The 23,226-nt window shown below is 35.6% G+C and overlaps 1 protein-coding gene across 6 annotated transcripts in view; it reads right to left on the bottom strand.

Moving 5' to 3' along the window:
* The window catches only part of RPS6KC1 (ribosomal protein S6 kinase C1), a 244,848-nt gene that overhangs the window by 101,460 nt on the left and 120,162 nt on the right, over positions 1-23,226 (bottom strand). For all 6 annotated transcript variants that reach the window (XR_016392839.1, XM_089909628.1, XM_089909646.1 and 3 more), the window contains 2 exons: positions 19,859-19,974; positions 10,368-10,460 (listed from right to left, as the gene is read on the bottom strand). Coding sequence is in view for 5 of the 6 variants with exons in the window: in XM_089909628.1 (XP_089765754.1) it covers positions 10,368-10,460; positions 19,859-19,974 (209 nt within the window). In the remaining variant the exon portion in view is untranslated. The remainder of the gene's footprint in view (positions 1-10,367; positions 10,461-19,858; positions 19,975-23,226) is intronic.

The following is a 23,226-nucleotide window of genomic DNA, read 5'->3' as shown; positions in this document are numbered from 1 at the left end:
TTCATGTGCTTCTTGGCCATCTGTATGTCTTCTTTGGAGAAATGTCTATTTAGGTCTTCTGCCCATTTCTGGATTGGGTTGTGTGTTTCTTTGATATTGAGCTGCATGAGCTGTTTATATATTTTGGAGATTAATCCTTTGCCCGTTGATTCATTTGCAAATATTTTCTCCCATTCTGAGGGTTGTCTTCAAGTCTTGTTAATGGTTTCCTTTGCTGTGCACAAGCTTTGAAGTTTCACTAGGTCCCATTTGTTTATTTTTGTTTTTATTTCCATTACTCTAGGAGGTGGATCAAAAAATATCTTGCTGTGATTTATGTCAAAGAGTGTTCTTCCTATGTTTTCCTCTAAGAGTTTTATAGTGTCCAGTCTTACATTTAGGTCCCTAATCCATTTTGAGTTTATTTTTGTGTATGGTGTTAGGGAGTGTTCTAATTTCATTCTTTTACATGTAGCTGTCCAGTTTTCCCAGTACCACTTACTGAAGAGACTGTCTTTTCTCCATTGCATATCCTTGCCTCCTTTGTCATAGATTAGTTGACCAGAGGTGGGTGGGTTTATCTCAGGGCTTTCTATCTTGTTCCATTGATCTATGTTTCTGTTTTTGTGCCAATACCATCTTGTCTTGATTACTGTAGCTTTGTAGTATAGTCTGAAGTCAGGGAGTCTCATTCCTCCAGCTCCGTTTTTTTCCCTCAAGACTGCTTTGGCTATTCGAGGTCTTTTGTGCCTCCAAACAAATTTTAAGATTTTTTGTTCTAGTTCTATAAAAAATGCCATTGGTAATTCGATAGGGATTGCAATGAATCTGTAGATTGCTTTTGGGTAGTATAGTCATTTTCACAATATAGTCATTTTCTTCCAATCCAAGAACATGGTATATCTCTCCATCTGTTGGTATCATCTTTAATTTCTTTCATCAGTGTCTTAAAGTTTTCTGCATTCAGGTCTTTTTCTCCCTAGGTAGGTTTATTCCAAGGTATTTTATTCTTTTTGTTGCAATGGTAAATGGGAGTGTTTCCTTAATTTCTCTTTCACATTTTTCATCATTAGTGTATAGGAATGCAAGAGATTTCTGTGCATTAATTTTGTATCCTGCAACTTTACCAAATTCATTGATTAGCTCTAGTAGTTTTCTGGTGGCATCTTTAGGATTCTCTATGTATAGTATCATGTCATCTGCAAACAGTGACAGTTTTACTTTTTCTTCTTCAATTTGTATTCCTTTTATTTCTGTTTCTTCTCTGATTGCCATGGCTAGGACTTCCAAAACTGTGCTGAATAACAGTGGTGAAAGTGGACATCCTTGTCTCGTTCCTGATCTTAGAGGAAATGCTTTCACTTTTTCACCATTGAGAATGATGTTTACTGTGGGTTTGTCATATATGGCCTTTATTATGTTGAGGTAGGTTCCCTCTATGCCCACTTTCTGTAGAGTTTTTATCATAAATGGGTGTTGAATTTTGTCAAAAGCTTTTTCTGCATCTATTGAGATGATCATATGGTTTTTCTTCTTCAATTTGTTAATATGGTTTACCACATAGACTGATTTACATATATTGAAGAATCCTTGCATCCCTGGGATAAATCCCACTTGATCATGGTGTATGATCCTTTTAATGTGTTGTTGGATTCTGTTTGCTAGTATTTTGTTGAGGATTTTTGCATCTAAGTTCATCCGTGATATTGGTCTGTAATTTTCTTCTTTGTAGTATCTTTGTCTGGTTTTGGTATCAGGGTGATGGTGGCCTCAAAGAGTGAGTTTGGGAGTGTTCCTTCCTCCACAATGTTTTGGAAGAGTTTGAGAAGGATGGGTGCTAGCTCTTCTCTAAATGTTTGATAGATTTCACCTGCAAAGGCATCTGGTCCTGGACTTTTGTTTGTTGGAAAATTTTTAATCACAGTTTCAATTTCATTACTTGTGATTGGTCTGTTCATATTTTGTATTTCTTCCTGGTTCAGTCTTGGAAGGTTATACCTTTCTAAGCATTTGTCCATTTCTTCCAGGTTGTCCATTTTATTAGCATAGAGTTGCTGGTAGTAGTCTCTTAGGATGCTTTGTATTTCTGCAGTGTCTGTTGGAACTTCTCCTTTTTCGTTTCTAATTTTATTGATTTGAGTCCTCTCCCTCTTTTTCTTGATGAGTTTGGCTAATGGTTTATCAATATTGTTTATCTTCTCAAAGAACCAGCTTTTAGTTTTATTGATCTTTACTACTGTTTTGTTTCTATTTCATTTATTTCTGCTCTGATCTTTGATTTCTTTCCTTCTGCTAACTTTGGGTTTTGTTTGTTCTTCTTTCTCTACTTCCTTTAGGTGTAAGGTTAGATTGTTTACTTGAGATTGTTCTTGTTTCTTGAGGTAGGCTTTTATAGCTAAAAAGTTCCCTCTTAGAACTGCTTTTGCTGTATCCCATAGGTTTTGTATCGTCGTGTTTTCATTGTCATTTGTCTCTAGGTATTTTTTGATTTCCTCTTTGATTTCTTCAGTGATCTCTTGGTTATTTAGTAACGTATTGTTTAGCCTCCATGTGTTTGTGTTTCTTACGTTTTTTTCCCCTGTAATTCACTTCTAGTCTCATAGCATGGTGGTCAGAAAAGATGTTTGATATGATTTCAATTTTCTTAAATTTACTGTGGCTTGATTTGTGACCCAAGACGTGATCTATCCTGGAGAATGTTCTGTGCGCACTTGAGAAGAAAGTGTAATCTTTTGTTTCTGGATGGAATGTCCTATAAATATCAATTAAATCTATCTAGTCTATTGTGTCATTTAAAGTTTCTGTTTCCTTATTTATTTTCATCTTGGATGATCTGTCCATTGGTGTAAGTGAGGTGTTAATGTCCCCCACTATTACTGTGTTACTGTCGATTTACTCTTTTAGAACTGTTAGCAGTTGCCTTATGTATTGAGGTGCTCCTATGCTGGTGCATACATATTTATAATTGTTATATCTTCTTCTTAGATTGATCCCTTGATCATTATGTAGTGTCCTTCTTTGTCTCTTGTAATAGTCTTTATTTTAAAGTCTGTTTTGTCTGATATGAGAACTGCTACTCCAGCTTTCTTTTGATTTCCATTTGCATGGAATACCTTTTTCTATCCCCTCACTTTCAGTCTGTATGTGTCCTTAGGTCTGAAGTGGGTCGCTTGTAGACAGCATATATATGGGTCTTGTTTTTGTATCCATTCAGCAAGCCTGTATCTTTTGGTTGGAGCATTTAATCCATTCACGTTTAAGGAAATTACCGATATGTATGTTCCTATGACCATTTTCTTTATTGTTTTCGGTTTGTTTTTGTAGGTCCTTTTCTTCTCTTGTGTTTCTCACTTAGAGAAGCTCCTTTAGCATTTGTTGTAGAGCTGGTTTGGTGGTGCTGAATTCTCTGAGCTTTGCCTTGTCTGTAAAGCTTTTGATTTCTCCATCGATCTGAATGAGATCCTTGCTGGGTAGAGTAATCCTGGTTGTAGGTTCTTCCCTTTCATCACTTTAAGTATATCATGCCACTCCATTCTGGCTTGTAGAGTTTCTGCTGAGAAATCAATTGTTAACCTTATGGGAGCTCCCTTGTATGTTATTTGTCGCTTTTCCCTTGTTGCTTTCAATAATTTTTCTTTGTCTTTAATTTTTGCCAGTTTGATTACTATGTGTCTTGGCATGTTGCTCCTTGGGTTTATCCTGTATGGGACTCGCTGCACTTCCTGGACTTGGGTGGCTATTTCCTTTCCCATGTTAGGGAAGTTTTCGACTATAATATCTTCAAGTATTTTCTCGGGTCCTTTCTCTCTCTGTACTCCTTCTGGGACCCCTATAATGCGAATGTTGTTGCATTTAATGTTGTCCCAGAGGTCTCTTAGGCTGTCTTCATTTCTTTTCATTCTTTTTTCTTTATTCTGTTCCTCAGCAGTGAATTCCACCATTCTGCCTTCCAGGTCACTTATCCGTTCTTCTGCCTCAGTTATTCGGCTATTGATTCCTTCCAGTGTAGTTTTCATTTCAGTTATTTTATTGTTCATCTCTGTTTGTTTGCTCTTTAATTCTTCTAGGTCTATGTTAAACATTTCTTGCATCTTCTCGATCTTTGCCTCCATTCTTTTTCCGAGGTCCTGGATCGTCTTCACTATCATTATTCTGAATTCTTTTTCTGGAAGTTTGCCTGTCTCCACTTCACTTAGTTGTTTTCCTGGGGTTTTATCTTGTTCCTTCAGCTGGTACATAGCCCTCTGTGTTTTCATCTTGTCTCTCTTTCTGTGAATGTGGTTTTTGTTCCACAGGCTGCAGGATTGTAGCTCTTCTTGCTTCTGCTGTCTGCTCTCTGGTGGATGAGGCTATCTAAGAGGCTTGTGCAAGTTCCCTGATGGGAGGGACTGGTGGTGGGTAGAGCTGACTCAAGATTGACTTTTTTGTTCAGCATAATGCCCTTGAGATCCATCCCAGTTGATGTATCAGTAGTTCATTCCTTTTTATTGCTGAGTAATATTACATGTTATTGATGCACCACAGTTTAACTGTTCACTTATTGTGAGACATTTTGGTTGTTTCCAGTTTGGGGCTAATACAAATAAAGTTTTCTAATAGGTGTATAGTGATGCCTCATCGTGATCTTGTTTTGCATTTTGCTAATCACAGGTGATGTTGAACATCTTTTCATATGCTAATTTGCCATCGTTTAATCTGGTGAAATGGCTTTTTGTATCTTTTGTTAATTTTCTGGTTGGATTGTTTGGGTTTTTTAACGCTGGCTTTCAAGAATTCTTTATAGATTCTAGATGAGTCCTTTGTCATATATGTGGTTTGCAAATAAGTTCTCCTAGTCTGTAGCTTGTCTTTTCATTCTCTTAATGGGTTTTTCACAGACCAAAAGTTTTTAATCTTGATAAAGTCAACTTATCAATTTTTCCTTTTATGAATCATGCTTTCAGTGTCACGTCTAAAACCTCTATAAACCAAGGCTTAGCTACTGAAGATTTTTTCCTCTGTTTACTTTGAGAAGTTACATAGTTTCACATTTCACATTTACACGTATGATCCATTTGGAGCTAATTTTTGTATAACGTATGAGGTATAAGTTAAGGTTCATTTTTTTGCCAATAGACATCCTACTGTTCCAGCACTATTTATTAAAAAGATGATTCTTCCTACAAGGTCTGCTTTTGTACCTTTGTTAAAAGTCAGCTGGCTGCATTTGTGGGGCTATTACTGCATTCTCTATTCTACTCCATTGATTTATGTGTCTCTCCCTATACCAATACTACACTGTCTTGATTACTATATAGCTATATGGTCTTGAAATCAAGTAAATTGTACCCACTTATTATTTTTTCAAAGCTGGTTTAGCTATTATAGTTCCTATACTTTCCCATGTAAATTTTAAAGTAAGTTGGCCTATGTCTACAAAAAAAACTAGAATTTGACAGAAACTGTGTTAAAATTGTGTATTGATTTGGGGAGAATTTACATCATTTCCATCATTTCTATGTTGAGTCTTCCAAGCCAAAAACAATGCACATTTCTCCAATTATTTAGACCTTTGATTTTTTTCATCAGTTTTGTACTTTACAGCATAAAAGTCTTGTACATATTTTGTTATATTAACACCTAAGTAGTTCAGTATTTTTGGAGTGATTGTAAATGATATTGTATTTTTACTTCCAGTTTCTATGTGTTCACTGTTACTATACAGAAATATAACATTTTTGTAAGCTGATTTTATATCTTGCAACCTTGATGAATTCACTTATTAGTTCTAGTTTTTTGATAGATTCCATGTTTTTATATGTGTAGAACATCATGTCTCCTTCAAATAGGGTCAACTGTTTGCTTTCTTTCCAATTCATATGCCTTTTATTTCTTGATCTTACCTAGTAGTACTGTCTAGAACTTCCAGTACTATGTTTAATAGATGTGCTAAGAATATGCCTTGTTCCCAACCTTAGGGTAAAGCATTCAGTCATTCATCATTAACTATGGTATTAGCTGTGAAATTTTTATAGATATTCTTAACCAAGTTGAGGAAGTTCCACTCTATTCCTAGTTTTTAGAGAGATTATTTTTTAAATCATGAATCGGTGTTGAATTTTTCAAATGCTTTTTCTGCATCAATTGGTACACTCATACAATTTTTCCTCTTGTTAAGGTGGATGGATTACACTGATTGATTTTCAAACACTGAACCAACCTGGCATCCCTGAAATCAACCCCACTTGGTCATGGGACATAATTCCTTTTACATACTGCTGATTTCTATTTGCTAATATTTTGTTGAGGATTTCTGTATCTGTGAATATTGGCCTATAATTTTCTTTTTTGTACTGTCTTTGATTTTGGTATTAGGACAATATTAGCCTCATAAAATGAACTGGGAACTGATCCACCTTCTTCCATTATCTGGAAAAGAATATAAAGAATCAGTGTCAATTCTTTAAAATTTTGGTAGAATTCTCCAGTGAAACCAGTTGAGCCCCAAGATTTCATTTTAGGAATTTTTTTTATTGTAAATTCAATTCCCTTAATAGTTATAGGGCTATTCAAATTATCCATTTCATATTAGGTTATAGTCTACACTTTTCTACAAATTGGTGCATTTCATCTAAGTTAGTAAATCTTTTCCCAATAGCAAGCCAACCCAAGAATTCTACCTAGCAAGCATCAGATAAAGTTGGGAAGCTATCTCAATTACAAAATGCCAAGGCACTTGAAGTAATAGTTTTAGGTTTACACTATGTGGCATCTCTTATAACAGTGACTTATAAAGCATCCCACTGAAGCTGTTTTTCAAGGAGTGGCAATGTATTTGGGCAATCCAACCATACCATCCTCACTGGTTAACCTTGTAAACACCACCATACACACACCACGTGCAGGATGACTCTCCAGCTGCACACAAACCAGAAGAGTTAACTGGACATGAAGGGATCACATCTTGGTATTTTTACTCTGATGTTCAAGTCAGTGTTCCTCCTAGCCTTTTTTTTTTTTTTAACTCTGTTTAAAACTCACAAGAAGTTGCAAAAATAACAGAGTCCCATGTACCGTTCACCCAGCTTCTCCTGATGGTGACATCTTATATACCTATAGCACAATATCAAAACCAGGAAACTGACATTAGTACATTACTAGATTATGGATTCCTTTATCCTTTTTATAGATAAGCTATATAATAGTGAACTTTCTCAGAAACTCTCCCAGCACTTGGGCATCTATTAGCAATCAAACTACCAATCCAGACTTCTAATTCAACTGCAAACTACCTATATATAAACAATCCTTCTACACACAAACATATACATACTCTATATATTCATACCTCACACACAGAAACACAAAAGTTTGCATCCACACATGCACAAACTTATATGAAAACAATAGCAATCCCATCCTTCTTATCTGAGTACTATATTTCACTAATTTCTACTTTCCCTAGCTATTACTACATGAAGACTATGTGTAAATGAGTCTGAGGGCTAAAAGAAACCTTTAAAAGTTATCTAACATAAAAATCCATCCAATGCTTGATTCCTTGTACAACATCCTCATCAATGATCCTTCAGCCTTTACTTGAGTACTTCTAATGACAAGAAACAAATAAGATATGAAGGAATCCAATCCACCTTTGGCCAATCCTAATTCTTGAAAGGTATCTCTAATCATTAGCCCAAAACTTAAAAATCTGTACTCACTTACTTCTAGTTGTATCCTTTGGGGTATATGAACAAAAAAGGCTTATCCCTCACTGTCTTTCTCCCAGGAAAGACAGATGCCCTATTTTTCCTAAGATGTCCTAGGTTTGCATCTATTGCTCTGGCATACTTAATAACCCGTTTTACCCTCAAGATCTGAACAGAACATTATATATTCACTCTATCCTGTATAGCCCTCAAAAATATGAAGACCACACGTTTTTATTAGGTTAACCTCATTTTTCAGCTCTTCTTTGTATGATACAATTTTGAGGGCCTTCACTAGCCTTATCATTCTTGCTTCTGAATGCACACCAGCTTATTGATATTCCAAGAGCTTAAGTTCCTTGTCCCATATATATACTAATGAAAGATTTTCTAATCCCAATTAAAGAACAGAAAGTCACTTACACCCCTTTGAATTCTAGACCAAGATACAGCATTGCAATTACTGTGCCTCTGGGTAAAGACATCTGAGCGTCTTGAACCATGATACTAGGTAGCAGTCTCACATTACACCAGTAGGTGTCACTCTATATATGATATATTTAAAGTTATCTAAGTCTCAATTTCATTCATTCAACAAATTTTTATTAATCATCCATTATATGCCAGGCATGATTCTAGGTGCTATGAGATTATACAGGTGAACAAGACACGATCTTATTTTCATGGAGCTTACAGGCTAGATATTAATGAACAAATCTGCTTTATTTACTTTATATATAAAAGTCTATAAAATTCTATTCCTAGGGAAATTTTATTTTCCTGAGTTATTAGATAATAACACTCAAAATAACTCATGAAGAACATATTAATGAAACAGAATCAGAGCGGTACAGATGAGATTAATGTATCCAGTGTATTTTCTACCTGTTTGAATTGATACAACACTTCTCTTCCAAACTTCAAGTTTCTAAAACCCAAATTTTAGGTATCCCTCATTACAGTGGGGAGGAATTTATCTTAAAAAACAATTCAAAACACAACATTGTAAAGCAATTATACTCCAATTAAAAAAAAATTCAAACTTTTAAAAAATCTACCTATTCATGTTTTTACAAAGGAGAGACTGGTATACAAATTTTTAAAGATTATTTGTAAAGCTTATTAATTCCCAAGCTCATATTTCCTTGTTTCTACTTAGAAAAGTTAAAATGTCCCCTTCTAAATACCAACATACTCCCCAGGTTAATAGAACAAAGACAGTAATAAATTATGCCTCAGCCTAGAATTTAGGAATTCTTCTACTGTCAACATCCTTATTTGGATACATGTGAGACTCATAGCTATTATCAGGACTTAAAGGTGACTACTCATGATTAGAGCAGAGCAATGAAAGGTCATACTTTGTCAAAATAAACAGATCTAAGAGAAGGAGGAGACACTGTACATCAAAAAAGTATATTTTCCTGCACAGAAATCCAAGAACCTTTCATTAATCCAAGAACTATTTAATTGCTATTCTACTTCTCTGTATTCTCAAATAGAATGTTCTGTAAACTGGAAAGGCTAGGAAAAACATGGTTAAGGAAATATTTCAGGCTCAAAAGTCCTACTGCTTAGAATTCTTTAACTTCAAAATTCAGTCAAATAAATGTATTTGAGAAAAATGATGCTTATAAGAATTTAATGAGACCTGACAGCTTCATGTAATATCCAACCTACTGTTTATTTTGAAATACCTCAAACTCTTATTAGTTACTGTTCAAACTACCTGAAATATACTGCATATTGTTCAATTTTAGTAGGGACTCACATTCATACTTTAGAACACAAGAAGTACTCAATGAACATGAAGTTATAAATAAACACTAAGGTGCTTCATAAAACATGGTTAACATAAAAAAGATTAATTTATAACTAATATTAAGATATTTTCTTTCACTTTGAAAGGTAAAGTGGTGGTTGACCAAATATATGTAAAACACGGTTTACTGTATATGATTTTTTAATTACATTTGTAAACTCTCTGACAGGCTCAGTACTGTTAATGTCTGGCATATCTGAGATGTCACCAAATTTGGGGAAACTCAATGGCAGAGACCTCTGTTATCGCAGTACTTTTATTCCAAATATAAAAATGTGTGTGTGCAAAAGGGGGTTCAGTGTATTGGAAAAAGCACAGCTTTTGGTGTCACAACGATTTACGTTTGAATTTCAGTACCACCCTAAATAGCTATGTGATTTCTGGGCAAGTTACTTAAACTGTTCTAAGCATTGCTTTTACACCAACATGGGAATAACAGGTTGGATAGGATTAATGCATTGTTTATATTATATAAATGCCTAATACATGGTTTGATACACAGCAGGTACTCAAGAAATGGTACTTATTAGGAGAATGTCATTTTTTTTGACCATTAGATTGACTATACCAGTTAATGTTGAACAACTACTGACTCACTAGTTTTTATAACTATAACAGGTTTATAAAACCAAACCCCTTACTAGGCTGAATGCCAACAAATAAGTACCTTCTCCTTTAACACAAGTATATTTTGCATGACCTTACATGAATTGCTTAGATAAAAGCTTTTTCTCTTCTCTTTTGTTATTTTAAAGTGCAGATGCATTTGAGTCATTTTCTCCTTTTGTTTCATATCCTTAAGATCCAAAGCTTCGAAGACATAATGTCAGCATGCATCGATTTATGACTGAACTCTTGAAGAGACACTGAAGAATTACCTTGTCAATCACCCCAAGGACTCTGAAGGCCTTCAGCTCCTCGGCAGGGCTCCTTAGGTTCCAAGGGGGCCTTGAACTTAGTGATCCTGGAGGCTAATGGAAGATATCAAAGATTATACATCAATCAGGGAGGTGCTTGAAGGAAGACTGCCTGCTGAAGCAAATGTCAGGCCAAAGGAACTAAATTTATCATAAATCAGAGAATGGAAAGATGAAAGGAGGAAGTTTCTATTTGTCTGGAATGTAAAATAAAAAAATAATCAAATCAAAAATGAAGAAAATAAAAATCAAGAAAACAGTCGCAAGTAAATAAGTCGTAACATTGAAAACAAAATTTTCAAAAGAAAAATTAATGAGCTGATATAGTTTCTAGAGCAACAATGCAATTCAGAACTGTACAGCTGTAATGAAACTTTGTAACAAATGGCTAACTGAGCCAACAATCAATCACAGCCCAGAAGGCTCAAGAGTAATTTAGAAGGAGGGGACTAAAACAAATGTAACAATACAGGGAAGGAACATAAGTCATTTTCTCTCATCATAAAACTATAGTCCTTTAATGTTACTTTATAAATATATACTAGGTATGTTAAGAGGGATTGGCAAATTCAAGTTCAATCAGAATTGCCAATAATGGTGAAAAATTAAGAAACTCTGTCATATAACCAATAATTATTAGAACTGAGATTGTGTAAGCCTAGAAAAGAGATGATTTACAGAAAAAAGAAAATATTTTTTAATATTTGAACATCTGTGATGTGGAAAACTTAGTCTGTTCGCCACAAAAAAAAGTCCAAAAAAGATCAGTGAATAAGGAAGGGATATTTCAGTACCACATACAATAAAGAATAATCCTAACTTTCCACCCATTGGTCTTAGTTTTTCCCTATCAGTAAAACATTAGACTAGATAAACTTAAAGACATCTCCATTTGGCATTTACAACCAGAAAGCAATGCTTTATTCATCCTTATATTAAAATGGTGATGCTGCAAAGGATGATAGGACACACAAAGCCTTATTATACCCTCAAAGCAGACCTTTTTGTTGTAAAAAAAATCCGTTAGAATATATAGGAAACATTTATCATCCCCATGAGTAGACAATAAATATCCTGGTTAACCAAATGTCACGATTACCAGAGTTACTGAGTTACATTTTTGATATTTCAAGTCGTAGTGCAGCTCAGCATCACTAGACAAGAAGCTCCTTGAGAACAGGAAATATGCCTTATTCGTCTTTATATTCACAGTGCCTAGCATGTTGGTTGGAAGCAAAGAGAAAGAGCAGAAAAGAGAGAAAGGAGGAAGAGAGCAGGGTAACAAGTGAGGGAGGTTGCATAGACAAATTAGGTGTCTTTTACAAACGGGGAAAACTGTCACTTTGTGAAATTTCCTAAAAGCAGCAATCCTAATTGCTTTCAAAAATTTTTTTGTTTTTAGGTTTAGTAAGCAAATACTAACTTCAATATGCCTAAAGAGGTGGTATTTAATTTTTTTTAAAAAAGAAAACTTTTTATTTTTTAAAGAGACAACTTGAGAACGCTGGTGACAGTGGCAACTGGACAGGATGATAATAATCTTTTTTTTTTAAGTACATTACTCTTTTTTCATGTTTTTTTTAATTTATTTTATTTTATTTATTTATTTTTGGCTGTGTTGGGTCTTTGTTGCTGCGTGCGGGCTTTCTCTAGTTGCGGCGAGCAGGGGCTACTCTTCATTGCGGTGTGCAAGCTTCTCATTGCTGTGGCTTCTCTTGTTGCGGAGCACAGGCTCCAGGCGTGCGGGCTTCAGTAGTTGTGGCATGTGGGCTCAGTAGTTGTGGCTTGCGAGCTCTAGAGCTCAGGCTCAGTAGTTGTGGTGCACGGGCTTAGTTGCTCTGCAGCATGTGGAATCTTCCTGGACAAGGACTTGAACCCGTGTCATCTGCATTGGCAGGTGGATTCTTAACCACTATGCCACGAGGGAAGCCCAATAATAATCTTTTTAAATCTATTTAATTTCTACTTCTAGGATATGTTTCCAAAAAATTCCTTTTTAATCTCACTTTCCTTTTTAATCTCACTAGGTGCTGAGCTAGATGACATAAAACACAGATACATCTCTGCCTCCCTAAAATCCAAGGGGAATTTTTAAGGACAGAAAAACATTTAGCAGAGTATTTTAGTAGACATATAACAGAAATAGTCTCTTCTCTCTTAATATATTATTTTATCTTCATACCTCACCCTGGCCTGAGTGTAGTACTTACAAGAAGTTATTATTATAATCCCCATTTTACAGATAAATAAAAGGAAGTTCAGAATGGTTGGGTGTTTACCGTCAGAAAGAGCAGTGAAAGATCCTAGGCTAGACCCCAACTCCTTACTCTATTGCTTGCAGTCCTTCTGCTACACAACACATTCTGATAATTAAGAATTCATCTCCCCCTACTCTATTACCAAGTAAGAACAAGAAATGCTTGTGATTTTGGTGAAAGGAATGGTTAGGAAAAGTTATAGGAGGAAAAAGAATACTTTAAGTGATAACTTATCCATTACATTCATCTTTGAAAATATGGCCAAACACGTCCAACATCCCTATCTCCTACTTATCCCTCTTATTCAGTAATGTCACTGGATCTTTCAGTTTCCAAAGAAATTTATCAGTTCACTTTAGCAATCTAAACAGCAAAGACAGCAAACCACAAAATCTCTACTGTGCCTTTCAATAAATTACTGTGTGCCCACTATGTGCATGATAACTGAAAGGGATATAAATCATCAAAAGACACCATCCCAGGACTTCCCTGGTGGTCCAGCAGTTAAGACTCTGCGCTCCCAATGCAGGGGGCTTGGGTTCAATCCCTGGGCAGGGAACTAGATCCCGCATGCTGCAACTAAGAGCCCACAGGCCACAACTAAGAGCCCGCATGTCGCAACTAAAGATCCCGTACGCCGCAACTAAAGATCCCATATGCTGCAACTAAGACATGGCACAGCCAAATAAATAAATATTAAAAAAAAAAAAAAGACATGGTCCCTAGCTTCAAGAAGTTTACAACTCACCTGAGGAGATAAGCCAAATACATGAAAAGTTAAGTAACAATAAGACGTTTTTTAAAAACATAAGTCAATAGAGATAAGTCACTAGTTTATCACATGTATGATAACCTGTGGTCTCAGAAAGAAGTGGAATCAAAGGGGATTTTAAATGTTATGTAGGAATTAGGTTAGGAAGGGATATTATACATAGGATTGGGGAAAAAAGAACTCTCTTGGTGGCGAAAAAAATGTTCAAATTGTAGAACAAAGGAAAATAAAATTGCACTTTTAAGGTTGGTAAGTTTTATTGACTTTAACAGGCCTTGAATGCCAGGGAAAAAAGTCTGGACTATGTTTTCCAGACTCTAGAAAACAAGTTTTTGTATGAGAAGCAACTCAATGAAAACAGTGACTTAGTAAGGTTACTTTTGCAAAGACAGGAATGGTGAAATTGTAATGGGGAAAGACCAAAGGCAAAGTGATCATTCAAGTTCTCTTTCTACTTTAACCATCTATAAAAGTTTAAGATCAGAGAAATGAACAAAGAAAGATCATGAAATAAAACCATCAATAAAAAATCCTGTATTTCTGATATGCAGTGCTTAAATTGGGTAGAATCCCTATAGATCTATTCCTTTTTTAGATGGCAAAAGGAAACATAAATCCACAGAATTTTAAGAAAAGAAAGAGACCGAGATCAAGTCCAACATTTTTTTTTCAGATGAGAAAACTGAAAAGCAGCAAGGTTAAGCAATTTGTCTAAGATGACAAAACTAGGTAATAGATAAGAGGGGATTAAATCTTATTTATAAAATAATATAACATTGTTTAGGAAAACTTCAGCCAATGCTATTGGGGCAGGGTAGGGTGGAAATATTTCTAGGCAACATGGCTGATTTCCTTAAAGAAAAAAGTAAAAATTTCACTTATTTGTATTAGCTACTATATCAGAAGATGCCTAGAGAAGCAAGGAGTTCAAAACTTAAATACAGAGGGTGAGGAGAAGGGAAAGGTAAGAATATATGATAATCCAACAACCTTCAAAACCAAAGATGGCAAGTATATGTCACTCAACTGCTCAAGCCAATGGCAGACTCTATTAGTCCCACACTCTGTCTTGCAATACAGCCACCACCAGTGGCTAGAGTTAGCACAGCAGTAAAACCTATTTACTATTCCTGTTCAACATTGTCTAAATGGTTAAGTTAACCTTACCTTTGTTTTCATTTTTGGGGTTTTTTAAATCTGTTGTTTATCCTGCCCAGAGTCTCTTTCACTCGGTATTATTATTCCCTTTTCTCAATGAGATCTATCTCAATTCTTACCAATCTGTTAGTGAGGTACTTTTCAAACTTTAACATGCATGCACATCATCTGAGGACTTTGTAAAAATGGAGATTCGGATTCAGTAGTCTTTGGTGGAGCCTAAGATTCTGCATTTCCAAGAAGCTACCAGGTGATGCTGTGCTGCTGGTCCACCAACCACATGTGGAGTAAGGTTAGCTACTCATCCTTAAATAACCTGAGAGTAAGTCAGCATTATTTGGGAGGGAACAAGCAATCAAGGACAAAAGGAAAGCTCTACAAAGAACATATCAAGAATTCCGCTCTGAACCACGATAGCCAACTACACTAGTTTCTGAACTTGGCTTCATCTGTAGATTTTTGGCTTTGCCAAGACTTTCACTGGCAACCTATTAACCCTCAATACTCAGTTTCCTAAAAAAAGTCTCTCTTACATCACATTTCAAGCACAACTCTTAACTGCAGTCCTATTACTGATTTGGAATGCCCCTGATTTCTATCTTTGCTTTGCCCATGTTTCACTAAGGGTGACACAACACTCATTTTAAAATATTTGCTAAAGAAGAATTGAGAAATACCAATAATACCAGTAAACAAAATGCACAACAGAGAAATATTTTCAATATTACAGCAACTATACTCAAAATCCACAAAATATTCAGGAAAGCCATACATTCTACAGTTGTCCCTCAGTATACACAGGGGATTGGTTCCAGGATCCCCACGAATACCAAAATCCTCAGATGCTCAAGTCCCTTATTTAAAATGGTGTAGTATTTACATATAACCTACACACATCCTCCCATATACTTTAAATCATCTCTAAACTACTTATAATACCTAATGCAATGTAAATGCTATGTCAATAGTTGACAACAGGTGCCAAATTCAAGTTTTGTTTCTTAGAACTTTCTAGAATTTTTTCTCCCCAAATATTTTCGATCTGCAGTTGGCTTAATCCACAAATGTGGAACCCATGGGTACAGGGGGCCAATTGTATTTTCATTCGTACCTTGTAATTGCAAACAAAAAAAAGTATTCGTGCTTTAAAAACTACACAATCCTTTATGTCCTAAGTTTAGACCATTTACTGTCTTTTTCTAAATTTCACTGATCTTAAGTTTTAAATTCCTAGAGCTAAAAATAGCAAATAAGCTATTTCAAGTCTTTTCCAGAGAAACCCCCTCTAATACCAATTCTTAAATCATTCAAAGTCACCAACAATTAAAAAAAAAAAAAGGAAAAGAAATCCATCTCCTTTAGTTAAAACTGCACCTTTAGTTCAAATAAAGCTCATTTCCTTTTTTTCTCAGACTTGCTCCTTAAGTTTCCTCAGAGCCTTTTAGTAAGAAGTAATGAAGAAAAGAAAGAGTAGGAGAGTGCTTTTGCTCCTTTCTTTCCTTTTTTGAAAAGGATATTATCACCAACGACGGGGAAATTCGGAACTTTTTTATTTACCACATAAGAGTCTCAAATAAACTCAATAAAGCAAAAGCTTGAACTACCACAGAAAACTCAGGTAAAGTGAGTCATGACCTAGACTGCACCAAAGGGAAAAACAGTAATCAACAAAAAATTTCAAACCCACAAAGGATTCCTTTATTTTCTTATTCAACCAGATGAGAAAGAAATATTTGCACATGTATTCAAGAAAGGAATAATATCTGCTCTGCACAGAATTTAAGATTTGCTAAAAATCATTTATATCATTCTCTCATCGTGTTGGTTGAAACTATTGCCCAAAGATGGCTAAAGAAGAGAAATAATAAATTCACCAAGCTCATCCAGAACCTCTAGAAGACATTTAAGTTAAATTACAGATAAAAAATAATCAAGCATATCTCTGACCTAAATAAGGGCCAGATTTAAGAGTAAAATACAAAAGTGAAAATAAAAAGAAAATCCTTACCCTAAAAGAAAAACATCTTGCTCTATCAGGAAAAACTCTTCTCTAACCTCCTTGCCTAAGAACTGAAAAAAAATCCTAGCATATCAAATCTGATTCACTAGGTACCCCTTTTTAACCCTTCCTGATACACGTTTCCATTATTCTACATGGCTCTCACAATCCTCTCTAACTTTTGTTTCCTCAATTACGTACATATTTTGGGTCCTCAATTATGCTTTAGGGTTTGCAAGAGCAGAGACTGTGTCATATCTTTAATATAACTCCAAAGTATATCTAGTTTGATACTGTATACACGCAGAGTCATAACAGAGGCTTAATGAACTTATATAAATCTAATACAATCAGCTTTCCTATACTAGATCTCTTTTTGTTTTATTTTCATTTGAAGCTATGCTTGAAGGAAAATTCTGACTGATATACTTCATGGTTCCTTTCTCCAAGTCAAAAGCTATACAGCAGGCTTTATATATTTATTTGCCTAATAAATTATTGTTCCATAAAATGACTGTGGGGAACTGTAACAGGGGATACATAAATGGAGAGTTTGAATGAGTAAGTATAATAGAAGATTCAAAGTTAACATTAATAGAAAGAACAGAATACTGCTGATTTTGACTCCCTAAAACTTTTAGAATATGGTTATCCCTTGAATAATACGGGGTTGGGGTGCCAAACCTCCCCACAGTTGAAAATCCTAATATAACTTATAGTAGCCCTCTGTATCCACAATTCCTCCTGTATCCATGGATTCAACCAACTTCAGACCGTGTAGTACTGCAGTATTTACTGCTGAAAGAAATCCACGTGTAAGTGAACCCGCACTGTTCAAACCCATGTTGTTCAAGGATCAATTGTATTTATATACAAGATGGATTTAGTAAAAGTTCATAGAGGCGCATCCTATTTAATACATTTATGAGTATCCCCCAAAATGGATGGAGAATATACGCATCAGGATAGCACACAGGGTAGGTTGCCAACTCCACAGAAAATAAGAATCAGACTCAAAGTAATGTTTAGATAAATATTCCATTCAAAAATGATAAAATTCAGGGACTTCCCTGTGGCGCAGTGGTTAAGAATCCGCCTGCCAATGCAGGGGACATGGGTTCGATCCCTGATCCGGGAAGATCCCACATGCCACAGAGCAACTAAGCCCGTGCGCCACAACTACTGAGCCTGCGTGCCACAACTACTGAAGCCTGTGCACCTAGAGCCCGTGCTCTGCAACAAGAGAAGACACCGCGAGGAGAAGCCCGCGCACCACAACGAAAAGTAACGCGTGCTCACCGCAGCTAGAGAAAGCCCATGTGCAGCAACAAAGACCCAACACAGCCAAAAATAAATAAATAAATAATAAATAAATTTATTTTTTAAAAAGATAAAACTCAATCCTGCCATTTGCAAAATGAATGGACCTAGAGGGTATTCGGTATTAGGCTAAGTGTCAGGGAAAAACAAATATTGTATGATTCCACTTACATGTGGAATCTAAAAGACAAAACAAATGAATAAACATAACAAAACAGAAACAGACTCATAAATACAGAGAACAGACTGGTGGTTGCCAGAGCAGGGAGAGGGTGTGAGTGAAACAGGTGTGGGAGATTAAGAGGTACAAACTTCCAGTTACAAAGTAAATAAGTCAGCATAAGGAATATAGTCAATAGTATTGTAATAACTTTATATGGTAACACATGATAACTAGACTTATCATGGTGACCATTTTGTAATGTATAAAAATACTGAATCACTATGTTGTACACCTGAAACTAATATAAGTCAATTATACTTCAATAAAAATAAATAGTTTTTAATTTTAAAAATAAAATTCAATAGTGAAACATTAAAGGAAATAATATAATTGAAACAACGATGAAAGAAAACAGGAAAAGATTAGCAAACAGAATACAGAGAGTCACAGTAATTAACAATCTGAAAATGAGTCAGCAGCTGTCTTACTTAAATACATTCATTATGTTAGAACAAGTAACGAAAGTATATTACTTCAAAGTTGGAATATACGTTTTTGTTCTAAAAAGACTGGCCAAATGCTTAACAACAAAAATTCTTATACTAATAAGTACAGTTCTGATAACTGTATGTTTTAAAAGGACACACAGAAAATGAAAAGGCCTCAGAAAAGCAGCAAAAAAAGTTTTAGTTGTCCAATGAACCAAGATTAAATAATGGGCTATTTTTAAACCAGAAAATTGAGACATTTTATAATTTTCAGAAAGTATAAAAAGCATTTAAAAATGTGGGAAAAGGTATATAAAGCAATATATGAGGGGAGATGAAAAATAGGGCTAATGCTTATTAAGCTAGTCTAAAAAGCTTGGCTTATAGGCTGGTCTTTTTATGAGGTAGGCACTTGAATGTTCACATGTGTATGTACGTGTGCATCCACATATGAGTGATTTTTTTTTAACTCATTTAATCCTAACTACAACCTAGCAAGGAATTACTATCATCCTCATCATTCAGATGTAGGAACTGAAGCTAAGAGGTGGAGTTAAGTATCTTGTCCAATCTTCCATGGCTTCAAGGGACAGAGTTGAGATGTGAACAAGCCTGCCTGCCTCTTAGATCAATTAAGAAAATAAACACTTTCTCCCACCTCTAGAAGGTATAAGTCTTAAATTGCATCAGAAAAAAAAACTTAGTTTCATATAAAGTAAAAAAGAAAAAAACAGAAAAATTTCTTCCAGAAATTTGCCAAATCCAGATGGACATAACATAAAAACAGTAATGATAAACCAAAATGTTTCTAATGTTTTAAACATTCACCTGCTTTCCAGACAAGACTAGGGGTAGCCCCAAATAACCTAAATATCCCTGTTAGAATTATACCTTTATAATTCTAGGTAATCTATAGCTGCTACTTGTAGGACTTATGCTTAAATAATCAGTTTTAGCATGAATCAATAAACGGTGCAGGAATAGTATAAGAATCATAACTTAACTTTAAAATTTTCAAATAAAATTCAGTATAAATTACTGTCATTCTACACATGGTGATATTAGGGATGGAGTAAAGAATAAAGGGCCAAGAAAGAGAAGGAGAAAGTGAGTCCCATTTTATTCCACTTTTGGTGGTTTGCTTTAATGCTTTTCTTCTCACCAACACCTTGTAAGAAAATCACTGATAAAATTCCAAAGACCAAAATGCTCAAACATTCTAGTTAGAAATAAAACTGAGAGACAAAACAGCAAAAATGGCTAAAGAAAATATAAAATGAAACATAAGACATACCTGAGATACATCATCAAGTTGAGGTTTCACATAAAGGCTAGAGAGACTCTCTGCTCGCATGAGATATTCTGCGGTTCTTCTCTTCACAGCTTCTCGACGAGTAGGGCTTGACTCTCCTAAAAGGAAAAAACAGAAGTCAGGACATGTGAAAAATAAATAAACTTTCTTTAATCCAAACTGAAGATTAACGTCCTTTTACCCAATTTACCACTTGTTCACATTTCTAACTGAAAAGAAGAGAGAGATCAAAATTGGAACAGACATCAAAGTTATTCATATCAGCAAGGTCTAAAGTTATTCATATCAGCAAGGTCTCTAGATGAATTTCATTTATCTAAATTCTGAAACGCCCCTGTTTAAATATGTATAGAGAACTTGATGTATTTTATAAGAGGAGCCGATATATAAAGAATGTAATGTAAAAAGCTCTGTGGACAAGAGACTGGCCTAGCCCAAACAGTATACGATTGTCCAACTCAACAAATAGGACTAAGTGCAAGAGACATTTACTAAAAGCTGTGACATGGATGTGATATGCTATAAAAGTACCACCAAACTGGAGAATAAAATTATTTAGGGTAACTCTAAATTCACTCTGATTTTTTTAAGCATCAGGGTTTATTCATTAATAACAAATTGTCACCCACCTTACAACTGAAAACAATAATGTGATTTAAATCCTTGTAATATATTATGTGAAAGTGAACAAGGATCATTTACCCTGTCTGGCTCTCAGTTTCCCTAAGGAAAGGGTATTCAAAGTGGCCTCTAAGAACTCAAGATCTCAAAAAGGAGGTGTTATACTCCTGGATCTCTCCTCTCCAGAGTAGGATGATCCTATGCTTTTACCCATTTTATATATATACTCGACTATAATATAACATTTCATTTGAAGAAAGGATTCCATGGCTGAAAGTCAAAAAGTCTGAAACCACTGTACTATATGATGTCTAAGGTTCCTAGCATAAATAATATTTAATACTATACTATACATGACTCATTTTTATCAAAGCACTTAATACACAGTACTGTTTTTATAATTCACCCTATGCATCTTCTGAATGAAGATAACCAAAATGTAAGTATCACACAGTGGAAAGTACCCTGGATTATATTCCAGAAACCCTGGTTATCTGAATTCTGGCTCTGTCTCTCGTTAGTCATGTGTCCGAAGATAAATCATCTCAACTCTGTGAACCTCTTCCTCATTCTCTAAAATGGAAATATATACCTCAAATGACTGTAGAGATTAAAGGAGACAACATACATAAAAGGTACTACAACAGAGCCAGTGCTATAGGAAGCAGTAAGTTGTAAAGGTTTTCAATCTTGGTTTTTCTCTCAAAACCAAATCCTACATAATAATGTCACCTGGTTTCCTGAATTAGAAGTGAACTGAATTACAATAAAGCAGATATTTTTCCCCAAGAGAAAAATATTTTTCTACAGGTGGAAAAACCTCTTCTTATTTCTGCCTGGAACAACATCTTATATTTCTTCTGGGAAATGCCCCTTTCTCCTCCCCTTCAAACTCCTCCACCTCTCCCCCAACCACTACTAACCCTTAACAACATGGTTTGAATGCAAGCTGCTACCTTATTTCACATCTCAGCCCCTCTAGTCACTACTTGTCAGCCAAGGGTGAGCCTCCCTGTCACAGCAGGGCCAACCATAGAACCCCATCCTCTTGGCCACAGTTGGAGAAGGGAGAAATTGGCCCAACACAAACTGGACCAATCAGTCCTTCTGTGTTATTGACGCTGGAAGTAAGAGAGTGGGAAGTGCCAGCAGCCACAGTTTCTGCCAAAGCAAAAAAAGAAACACAAATACGAGAGACCAAAAAAGAAAACCTAATGTGACTGGGGTCCCTGATTTCAGTTGAACCTACAATCCTGCCATTTGTTCCCTAAGGTAGTGGATTTTGTCACATGTAAACCAAAGAACCCTGAGTGAATACAGACCTCTAAGAAAAAGTACAGGGACTTCCCTGGTGGTCCAATGGCTAAGACTCTGCACTCCCAATGCAGGGGGCCCAGGTTCGATCCCTGGTCAGGGAACTAGATCCCACATGCCGCAACTAAGAGTTCGCATGCCTCAACTAAAGATCCCGCATACCACAACGAAGATCCTGCATGCCACAACTAAGACCCAGTGCAGCCTAATAAATAAATATATATTTTTTAAAAAGAAAAGAAAAATTGCAACGAAGTTGGGGTTGCAATTTTGCTTAAATACCTTTCCTTTCACAGCTTTTATCTTACAACTCCATCTCTTCTCTCCTTTATGAGTAGTGGTTCACAAATATAACTGGTCTTGGTGAGGGATGGGGATCTCTACAGCCTTTTAACTGTGGAACAATCTATATTTATTAACTCTCCAACTCCTCAAACCTCAAATAAAATGTCAGTATTGCTTCCTGCCTCTGTCCTTAAAATTTACTTAATTTCTAAACCCAAGGTTTTTATTTTTACTTGGTTGAAAAATGGATATAATCTGTGAAAATCACCTAACTATAACATATTTTGAAGATAAAATGTGCCACATAAATAAGAAACATTCACTACTTCAACACACTGCTCATTCTTAGTTTTGAGCTTATTGCTCATAGACTCCAACTGCTACTCCCATTATCATTAGCTCTTCTCATTGCAGGTTATACCTTTCAAGCCCTAATTTAAATCCCCATTTAGAATTTTTGGTTCTTCTTAGGCTCAACTCTAATAGAAACTATGGCAATTTAGGTTTTTTTTCTATTTAATTCAGTGTCATTAAGCTTTAATAAAACTTCACGTTTTTCTTTTTCAAAAAAATCAACTTGAGAGCTTCCCTGGTGGCGCAGTGGTTGAGAGTCCGCCTGCTGATGCAGGGGACATGGGTTCATGCCCTGGTCCAGGAAGATCCCACATGTCACGGAGCGGTTGGGCCCGTGAGCCATGGCCACTGAGCCTGCGTGTCCGGAGCCTGTGCTCCGCAACGGGAGAGGCCACAACAGTGAGAGGCCCGCGTACCGCAAAAAAAAAAAAAAACAACAACAAAAAAAACGTATTTTGTAATCAAATTGCTGCTTTTTAAACTTTTGGTATTTCTGTTGCTTTCGAGGCAGTCACCATAGTAACAGAGAAACAAGAACCGGAAGCCCGCAGTTGAAATGGACTCCTGCTGATGATAGGGGTTCCGCTTCCATGGAAACAACAACGAAGTGATGGAAATACTGGAAGGTTTTTTAAATGTAACCTTAAATATACATACTATGTCTCCTTCCTTATCAGCCCCTTAAAAGTAGGTCACAAGCACTGCTGATCAATAGCAGCAGCCAAGGATGAAAACCACCTCTTGCAGATTTCGGCTGCAGGATACTTACTGAGGTT

The sequence above is a fragment of the Delphinapterus leucas genome, chromosome 1 (assembly GCF_059928025.1).
Source record: "Delphinapterus leucas isolate spDelLeu-1000000601 "Yukka" chromosome 1, BTC_Dleu_Yukka2, whole genome shotgun sequence".
Taxonomy (NCBI): domain Eukaryota; kingdom Metazoa; phylum Chordata; class Mammalia; order Artiodactyla; family Monodontidae; genus Delphinapterus; species Delphinapterus leucas.
The sequence above is the reverse complement of the archived record's forward strand: the minus strand, read 5'-3'. Positions and strand labels throughout refer to the sequence as shown.